The following is a 10,734-nucleotide window of genomic DNA, read 5'->3' as shown; positions in this document are numbered from 1 at the left end:
TTTCCGGATCTGATGACATATGATTACATGCATGGCCTACAAATAGCAATTTGACTACTTGTCCCCGCATGCAATAAGACACAGACACTGCCTTATAGAAATCATTACATTCCTTGGAAATTAAAAAGTAAAGAATGATTAAATTAGCATCTTGTGAAAGAATTGTGTATAAAAATACAGATCAACACATTTAACGAAATTATTGAACTAACCATGCTAACTGATCATACTGATAAACATCATCAATAATCATGATAATGATTTATTTTCCATTTCAGATGAATTAGACACTATTTATAGACACTAGATAAGTGAAAAAATGGCAGGAACAGGTGGTATGTAAATCTTCTAAATTTGCAATTAAATTACTTGCCATTCATTGTGTGCAAGACAAAAATGAAAATATTAATTTGATTAATTGTTTACATTACTATGGAAGGAGAGACTTCAATATATATACAATTTTAGATGTGTGCTTTTGAATTTTGTTGTTTTATACATAACACCAACAGTCAGGACACGGGAGTTAAACTTGTTCATAAATGTCAAAGAGACTACATTGTATTTATAAGATACAATATGGATATTCAAAAAAAGAACAACCTACAGAACCTTGTCTAAAAAGATGATAAATGATGAAAAGGCAAAACACAAAACTTAGTAACATGAACCCCACCAATAACATGTAGTCTGAATTTGAAAGTAAATTATTTAATTTTTTTTATTCGTGCAGGTAGCTCTTTTGGGGTCAAGTTATCTCCCTTTACAGGTTTTTTTAATTTATTAAATGTTTGTTGCTGATCTAATGGAGTTTTAATTGTCTTTAGGAGAAGTCTTTACAATTCAGAGAAGTACAATTTTTTGGACAATGAAAATCTCTTTTGTCTGTTTATTCAATAACTACATATATATTTTTACAAGCTTTAACCAGGGTATGGTCGTGATCATGGTGAAAGGCATTGCATTGTTACTAAACATTTAAAGATTTGTGCATTTGTTTATTTTTTTGTTAGATAACAATGACAATTTTCATGCATTTCTGGGTATTAAAATGATAATTAGATAGATATAAGAAGATTTAGTATGAGTGCCAATGGCAATGAGACAACTCTCAATTCAAATCACAATTTGCTAAAGTAAACCATTATAGGATAAAATATGGTCTTCAATACATACCCCTGGCTTTTAAATGTTCAGCAAAATACACTTTGGCCAAACAACAGAATCAAATATCCAAGAAAATACAATTTTTCCTCAGTCTAAGAAGATTGTTATTTAGGAATATAAATGTATTTCTATTATAGATTAGAGAACAATCATGTCCACAGAGTCAATCTAGTTCTGGTAATGATCTGTAGATGGTAGATTAATTGCTCATAGTTCAATGTTGGGTGGCAAATATATCATATGAACCTCTTATCTAGACCAATTATTTAATTGATATGATATCTTTATTTGTTTAATCTAAAATTTTCTTTGAAAACATTGCATTCATATTATTATTATTTTTAGGTGGAGATGCCTGGAGGATATCAGGTGAAGAGAGAATGAAGCATGACTCTCAGTTCTTTCAACTCAAACCAGTTAATGGATTCATCACAGGTAATATTAATTTCTCACAGGATAGAAAATATAATAGAAATAGTTTATTACGTGAAGATTTGTATTTTCTAATTACACCTAGTTTACATACAATTTACTTAAACTGTCAACTAAGCAGATATTAAACTACTTAAATGTTGATTTATGTCCTGCCCATGATTTTTTAGGGTCGTAGTAATGATTATATTTTCTGGTGTTGGCGTCTGTCTGATTGCTGTCTAGACAAAGTTTTGGTTTGTGATCACATCAACTTGAAACTAAGAACAGATATATATATATATATATTGCAATAATGGGGTGCAGCATGATACAATTATTGACCAAAATAACAAAAAATGCAAGCAACTATAGGTCATCATTCAGCCTTCAACAATAAGAAAAATCCATGTAGTAAGCTATAAAAGGTTGTTTCTGTGAAGTGACAATTTTTAGAATTGAAATGCTGAACTAGCTATAGGGTCTTGACCAGAATTTTATGGTTCATGTGAAAATATCATAATGTGATCAGGGCATGGTGTCCTTGTAAAATTCTATGAGTGTATATGCTAATATTGAGTTCCTTATGAATGTTATATTGACATATTTTGTACAATGTTTTACAGGAGAACAAGCCAAGGGATTTTTTATGCAGTCTGGTCTACCAACACCTATGTTAGGTCAGATATGGTAAGTCTGATATTTCTGTTGACTCACAATGACAAAAAGCATAACAAAATTCTTTTGAATGTAAAATTAAATACATATAACATGTATAAAAAAAGAGCATGAATTATCAATAGTATTGGTCAAAACATGCTTTTCTTTTAACCTACCACCAATAATTGAGTCTTGAAAAACATAAAACAACAATAGATAACAACACGTTGTAGTGTCAGACTTGGGTAGATATACAAAATCGAATATCCATGAAAATACAATTGTTCTACATTCACAAAAATTGATACCCACGAAAATAGATGAACCACAGAATGATGAATGCATTAATTTGCAATTCAGGACCCTGGCTGACATGAACAATGATGGAAAGATGGACAAGAAAGAGTTTTCTATAGCCATGCATCTTATCAAGAAAAAATTACAAGGATTTGAGCTCCCAAAAGCATTGCCACAAAGTCTGAAAGCTGATCCCTCACCCATGTCTGCTAGCATGGCTGCTCCTATGGGGATGAGTATGGTTACAGGTATGTGTTTGTGTTGGTTTCCACTCAGTCTTCAAGTCTCAATGGTTAGAGGTTATAGACTTGGTTTGAAAAACTTAAAAACAAAAACTAATGGCAGGTTTTGGAAGTTTTGGGAAAAAATCTCATACAGCTCAATGATATTTTATACAAATTTTATAATCAATTGTCAAAAAGTAAAATGTTTTCAAGTTAAAACAATTAATGTTTTATTTTAACAAGGTAACAAGTACATGTACATCTAAATGGAAAAAAAGTAAAATAACAAAAAGATACAGAACTCTTAGGAAAATTCAAAACGGTCAGTCTGTAATCAAATGAGAAAATTAAAAGCTCAAACACATCAAACGAATGGAAAACAACTGTCATATTCCTAAAGGATGCAATTTTTTATGAACTATTGGTATCATTATCAACATTGGGTAGTAAATGTGATATTTTTCAAAATGTTCTTATAAACTTTATTTTTTGATTATTTATTAGGAATGCCTATGATGAGTGGTTTAGCACCAACCAACATGGTGGCAAGTTCCATGACGATGCCCATTATGTCCAATGGTGTAAATCCACAGATGGGCCACATGGGTGAGTGGAAAGGTTCTGTCAATCAATATTCAATGCAACTTTAGTTTGTTAACTATAAAAATTTCCCAAGAGTTTGCATAATATTTCCTTTAAAATAATTATACAGACCGTTGAACTAATTAAGGTCGTTAGTTTTTTTGGTTTGAATTGTTTTACATTTGTCATTTTCGGGCCTTTTATATCTGACTTTGCCATTTATTTGCTCTATGGGCTTAGCTAATTTTTGAAGGTTTATAGACCTATAGTTGTAAATTTATTTGTCATCTGGTCTCTTGTTTAGAGTTGTCTCATTGGCAATCATACCACATCTTCTTTTTTTACCTATGGACCATTCCTTAGCAATGAACATTCATGTATATTCATGCATAATTGTCTCTGATTGAACATAATCTACTGTAGTTTGGTGATTATTTTCTTCTCTGATTGAACATAATTGACTGTAGTTTGGTGATTATTTTCTTCTCTGATTGAACATAATCGACTGTAGTTTGGTGATTATTTTCTTCTCTGATTGAACATAATCTACTGTAGTTTGGTGATTATTTTCTTCTCTGATTGAACATAATCGACTGTAGTTTGGTGATTATTTTCTTCTCTGATTGAACATAATCGACTGTAGTTTGGTGATTATTTTCTTCTCTGATTGAACATAATCGACTGTAGTTTGGTGATTATTTTCTTCTGATTGAACATAATCTACTGTAGTTTGGTGATTATTTTCTTCTCTGATTGAACATAATCGACTGTAGTTTGGTGATTATTTTCTTCTGATTGAACATAATCGACTGTAGTTTGGTGATTTTCTTCTCTGATTGAACATAATCGACTGTAGTTTGGTGATTATTTTCTTCTCTGATTGAACATAATCGACTGTAGTTTGGTGATTATTTTCTTCTCTGATTGAACATAATCGACTGTAGTTTGGTGATTATTTTCTTCTCTGATTGAACATAATCGACTGTAGATTGGTGATTATTTTCTTCTCTGATTGAACATAATCGACTGTAGTTTGGTGATTATTTTCTTCTCTGATTGAACATAATCGACTGTAGTTTGATGATTATTTTCTTCTCTGATTGAACATAATCGACTGTAGTTTGGTGATTATTTTCTTCTCTGATTGAACATAATCGACTGTAGTTTGGTGATTATTTTCTTCTCTGATTGAACATAATCGACTGTAGTTTGGTGATTATTTTCTTCTCTGATTGAACATAATCGACTGTAGTTTGGTGATTATTTTCTTCTCTGATTGAACATAATCGACTGTAGTTTGGTGATTATTTTCTTCTCTGATTGAACATAATCGACTGTAGTTTGGTGATTATTTTCTTCTCTGATTGAACATAATCGACTGTAGTTTGGTGATTATTTTCTTCTCTGATTGAACATAATCGACTGTAGTTTGGTGATTATTTTCTTCTCTGATTGAACATAATCGACTGTAGTTTGGTGATTATTTTCTTCATGTATTTGCCTCCTTGTACACGATCATCTTCGTATTTCAATGAGAATGATATGACAAACTATAATATATTTTTTTCAGGTGCACAAACTATGGGTATGCAGGTTGGATTTGATGGAAAACCAAGGGCAGGTTCATTTGGCCCACCTCAAGTGGCCCAAGTATCTCAACAAGGGTAAGCTATTTAATTTTTTTCAGTGCTAATAATGATCCTTTTTTTTCAGATTTATTTCTTTGAAGATGTTTGTTTGGTTGTCGAAAAATTATATAATTGTTTAAATAAACCAATTTTTCAAGACGTTTCGGCCAATGGCCTTCTTCAGTTCTTTATATTTCCTCTCAACTACATGGCTGACATTACATTCAATCATTGATAAGATGACCTTCTTCAGTTCTTTATTTTTCCTCTCAACTACATGGCTGACATTACATTCAATCATTGATAAGATGATGACATCTTATCTATGATTGAATGTAATGTCAGCCATGACATCTTATCAATGATTGAATGTAATGTCAGCCATGTAGTTGAGAGGAAAAATAAAGAACTGAAGAAGGCCATTGGCCGAAACGTCTTGAAAAATTGGTTTATTTAAACAATTATATAAAGTATGTTCCCTATTGGAATTTTGAAAACAAGAAAAATTATAATTTTAGAAAAAAATAAATGTTGAAATTAAATTATCGTTCAATTTCCAGTGATAACTATAAAGCTACATTTTTTTCAGTACCAAAGAGTGATAGTTTATATTCTTGTTATCATATATTTTATTTATATTCCAGAGGTCCACCAGCTGTAGGGTTTGCTATTCCACACAATTCCAAGCTGAGACACACACAGACATTTAATACTAATGATAGACACAAACGTGGACATTTAACAGGTATATAAGTTATGCATTAACTAAGCTACCAAGGAATCTGACAAAAAAAATATATAATAAAAAACAAGACTTAAAATTAGGATTAATTTGTGTAACTCATTTGAAGTAGACAGTTTCTCATGTTATATTGCGAACCTGCTAGGTATGCTGGTTCATGAGAAAGCTGAGACACTTACAGATGTCTAGTTTTTTTTTAAGGTGGCAAGTGTTATGTTTTTCCTTGTAAAATGGCCCACCCCAAAAGAAATTGAAAATGTCACTCTCCTATGAAATTAATTCCAAAATCCTGAACATAGAACTCATTTAAAAATATGTCTTTTTGCTTTGTGAAAATCACAAAAGAAGAATTAAGTTGCCTAATATAGAGTTAGTTAAAGAGGTGGCATAAAACAAAACAAAATTTTGTTTATATCAAATAACTGAAATTATTACTTAAAAGGGAAATAACTCTGTATTTATATTTTTTCAGGTGTTGAAGCCAGAGCATTGTTGGTACAGACAGGATTACCACAGCCAATATTGGCTCAAATATGGTAAGTTAACTCCCCATATGTTTATCAGATTCTATTTGTAGATCTTCTAGTTCAGTATTGTAATGATTTAGCTGAAGTAGTAAAAGTTGATTTACTTATGAATAATGTAAATATCAAATAACTTGTGTGGAAAAAAAAAGATAATAAAAAAAAAAAAACAATTAGAACAGATATAAAGGTGATACCCAACACTTTCACTAAAATTAATTTGGCTTGTTCAATTTTCATAAAATTTTGTCAAAGTATTTACTTTGACCCTTTAACAAAAATATAAAAATTTCTAAAATTTTGAACCAACCCTTTTGTCAGAAAAATTACACTGATTATAAAGCAGTTTGACAAACACCAATTTTGATCATTGAGAAGCTTAATATTCCTTTTACAACACAACGTAATAAAAACAATTAGCTGACTTTACAGAGTTATCTCCCTGTAGTGCTAGGTACCACCTTAATATGAACATTATTATACCCACTATAAGAATTTTGACATGAAATCACAAGTGTTGTGTATAGTAATGGCAGTCCTAGATCCCTATGTAAAGTGCTACCTAATCCCAATTTGTTTTCTTTTGTTGCTTTTTGTTATAGCATTAGATTTATAGATGTTTTAAGATCCACCCATATAAAAAAAGTTCATCACATTCACCATTTTGTAGTAATTATCAAATTATTCTTTTCAGGAATTTGGCTGATTATGATAAAGATGGAAAGCTTAGTTGTGAAGAGTTTTGTATAGCTTTACATTTGGCTGATTTAGTCAAAGCCGGAGTATCTTTACCATCGAAACTTCCACCAGAACTTTACCCAGCTCAAGTCAGAACAGGAAGCTTTACTGGTACCCCACCACCTCATCAACCAGCTGGTATGGTTTAAAAAATAATCCTACTGCATATTAAAACGAATGTTAAAAATAATATTTCAAAGCAAATGAGGATTTGCAATGATTTTATATTAAATGCTATATGATAATATAAAAATATTAATCTTTATTTTGAAAGGATGATCTCAATTATTACTTACACTTTTCTCTCTTGAGGCCTTCACACTCTACTTACTATGTATTACACAAAATTTTATGTCACTAAGATACAAAACAACATTTAAACAGTATAACTGGAATTGCAACATTTTTTATCCATCAACTGATTTTCATGATGATGGTTAAGGCATATTTATTCATCATTACAAATATTTCATCATACAAAAATATGCTAAAGTAAACAAATCTGGAACATGCTGTACTTAGCTTATGTTAATCTATTTCTTTGATGTTGACAAATTATGAACTATATTTTAGCTCCACAAAAGTCTGATGCTTTTGGTGATTTGTTAGGAGGAATGGGAATTTCCCCACCTGTAATGCCACAACCCAATGTTCCTGTTGAGAATGTGGTGGAGGACCTACAACCAGGTAAGCGTGGAATATTAATGAGTGCCATCTATTTAAATATCTATTATGACAAGTGTAGTTAATCAATGAAAAATTATAGTCCTTCTCTTTATGATTTTGATGTAAAACCCTTAATCTAGGGACTGTATTACTTCGTATCAAGCAGTGATTTTGATTTATCCATTTAACATTAAAAGAAGAATTTAAATTGAAAAACTTTTGATAATCAGAAGAGTCATGATCTTTAAAGCTATTTATAATAGGGAGTTGTCAAAACAGAACCATTGGTATCTTTAATTTATGTATATGAAAAAAGGAAATATGGTATGATTGCCAATGAGACAAATATCCACCATACATCAAAGGACGAGGATGCATATTATGTATAGCTGTCATGTGATCTAGAATGCTAACAAATGGTGATGACTGACTAATTATCAATATTCACATATAATCATGCATAAACCACTTATGTTTCTTTTATTTTGAGCCTCATGCCTGTTATTCTAATTTCAGATGAATTTGATGGTATTGTTTTGTCCTTCCCTAAAATGCACTCACTTTTGTTTGTACATGTACATTAAATACAAAAATGATTAAAAACACCAAACTTTTAGGCCTTGTGAAATAAGTTATTTAATTCTCAGAAAAAAATTGAAAGAAAGATGATTGAAACAAAGTCAAATCAAGCTCTAAAGCTTATTATTTTGAAATCTTTTGAACTTGTACTGACTTTCGTTGACACAATTAAACTCTTGATGATGTCAACTGATTCCTATCTACTGGTGACATCATGTTTTCCCACTGGAACGTGAATATACAAATATTTAGATTTACAAATATCAACATAAAAAAGACAACAGAATTTAATTATATTGAATTAGATGATGATTTAAGACTCTGATAAGAAGTGTGTGTCAATTTTTAAAGAATAGATATTTAAAGAGAATACAGTATCAAGGAAAACACTTTTTTCTGAGAATAAAATACTTCATATTACATGGCCTTTTGACATTTAAAAAAATACATTCCAAAAGAGGAATAAAAACACTTGAATATGTTTATGTGTTCATGAATATTGTTGTACAAGCACTTTGTTATTGTCCCAGAAATTGACCCCAACTGAATATAAATGAAATATTTCAAGCACTCATTATCCTTCACTAGTCACTGTTGTAATAACTTTAACAGTGCCAATATTAATGCACTAGATGTACATTTTGACATTGGTAATATAGAATCATTTTGTTAGTTAAGTTTTGGAAAATATCACTGTTATGCAAACCTTTACATTGTTAGATTCAAAGCCATTGACATAATATATTTAATTTGAATTGGTGCAGTACAACACATTTTTAAAGCAAATTAATGCAGATTGTTAAAAACTGATATTGTTTTTAACACTTTAGATAGAATATCTTTAGAATAAAACTTTCAGTCTTTAAGATTGGTTTGAAATGATATCATAGAAAAACTTGGTTGTATATTTTATAGAATTTAATTAAAGTTGATATTCTTTTTTTTAGTTACCTTTGAAGATAAAAGGAAATTAAACTTTGACAAGGGTCAGGCTGAGTTAGAACGTAGAAGGCAGATGTTACAAGATCAAATGAGAGCAGAAAATAATGCCAGATTAGAGAAGGAAAGACAAGAGCAGGAAAAAAGAGAAAGAATCAGGTTTGTTTCATGAGTAATGCTGAAATTGGATAGAATAAAAAAAAGAGGGAGGAGGGTTGATTATTTATGAGATTACTTTTCTAATTAAGTTAATGTTTTAATAAGCTATGATATGAGGTCATTTCTTGTTGCTGTCTGTTTGTTAAACTTTATCTTTACAGCCTTGTAAAAGATATCTGTTCTTTATAAAAATTTAAGGTGGTACCCAACACTTGCACTCATATTTATTTGGCTCGTTTAATTTTCATAAAATTTTGTCAAAATACTTACTTTGACCCTTTTACAAAAATACAAAAATTTCAAAAAATTTTGAACCAACCGTTCTGTCAGAAAAATTACTCTGGTTATATAGCAGTTTGACAAACACCAATTGTGATCATTGAGAAGCTCAATATTCCTTTTACAACACAATGTAATTAAAATGTTTAGCTGACTTTACAGAGTTATCTCCCTGTAGTGTTAGGTACCACCTTAATAGAGAGGTGGGATACAAACAGAAAATTCAACTGTTAAGTCGATAACAAACAATGCAGACATGTGACATCCATATAATGTGTTGTAAGATTAATGCTTCACTTATGGATTTCCATTATTTTAGCCATATTACACTTGGAGATTTAGTCTTCAAATATTTTTCTAGAAAAGTCTGTTTTTATCAATAACATATGAGCATTGTCGGATGGAAATCGACCGTATGCTAGTGAATATCAATATATATGTTATCCTATTTAAATAAAATCTCTATCAACAGTCTGTTACTTTTTATTAAAAAATGAGTTGGGATAAGAACCCTATAACACATGACAAAATTCATCTTTTATTTCGTTTTTGAACATTTAGAATGATCCTAGAACCAATCTAAGTTGTATACATGTACTTGTAAATATGCACATGCATAAGGTCAATTACTTTCTGACGCAGTTCATACTCTATATTTGGTAATTTCTGTTGTTTAATTCCTGGCACTCAGACTTCAAACACTAAGAACAAGTGGCCATTAGTATGGAAAGTGCTAATCCAAACTTTTCTAATGTTTTTTCAGACAAGAACAAGAAAGAAAGAGATTGATGGAACTAGAAAGACAGTTGGAAAAACAAAGGTCAATAGAAAGAGAGAAAGAACAACAAAGACAGAAAATGTTAGAACAAAAAGAGGTACAAATGTAACACTTATTTTCCCAGAAGTATTGCTTGTAATAATCATCAAAATTATATTTTACCAAAATTTCTTTGAAATGTAAGAAAAACAAATGTAGCTACAAATTTAGTTAAATATTAAAACTCAAAATTATCATACACCCACTCTTTAAATGAGGACAAAATTCTTCTCAGCTTGCCCATCATTTATTCCTCTGTCTATTTTTCCTCAAAAACTTTAATAGAATGACTTTATATTTGGTTAACAGCTTGAGAGTGATA

The 10,734-nt window shown here is 30.3% G+C and overlaps 1 protein-coding gene across 2 annotated transcripts in view; it reads left to right on the top strand.

Annotated features, from left to right (window-relative positions):
• Positions 1-10,734, top strand: part of LOC134686726 (intersectin-1-like) — a 62,153-nt gene that overhangs the window by 495 nt on the left and 50,924 nt on the right. For both annotated transcript variants that reach the window (XM_063546431.1, XM_063546432.1), the window contains exons 2-13: positions 279-335; positions 1,513-1,602; positions 2,205-2,268; positions 2,599-2,783; positions 3,264-3,365; positions 4,912-5,005; positions 5,614-5,714; positions 6,184-6,247; positions 6,930-7,111; positions 7,547-7,660; positions 9,166-9,316; positions 10,359-10,470. In XM_063546431.1, the coding sequence (XP_063402501.1) occupies positions 320-335; positions 1,513-1,602; positions 2,205-2,268; positions 2,599-2,783; positions 3,264-3,365; positions 4,912-5,005; positions 5,614-5,714; positions 6,184-6,247; positions 6,930-7,111; positions 7,547-7,660; positions 9,166-9,316; positions 10,359-10,470 (1,275 nt within the window). In that variant the 5' untranslated portion in view covers positions 279-319. The remainder of the gene's footprint in view (positions 1-278; positions 336-1,512; positions 1,603-2,204; positions 2,269-2,598; positions 2,784-3,263; positions 3,366-4,911; positions 5,006-5,613; positions 5,715-6,183; positions 6,248-6,929; positions 7,112-7,546; positions 7,661-9,165; positions 9,317-10,358; positions 10,471-10,734) is intronic.

Source organism: Mytilus trossulus, chromosome 10 (assembly GCF_036588685.1).
Source record: "Mytilus trossulus isolate FHL-02 chromosome 10, PNRI_Mtr1.1.1.hap1, whole genome shotgun sequence".
Lineage (NCBI taxonomy): Eukaryota > Metazoa > Mollusca > Bivalvia > Mytilida > Mytilidae > Mytilus > Mytilus trossulus.
Note: the sequence above shows the minus strand (reverse complement) of the source record. Positions and strands in the feature narration are given on the sequence as shown.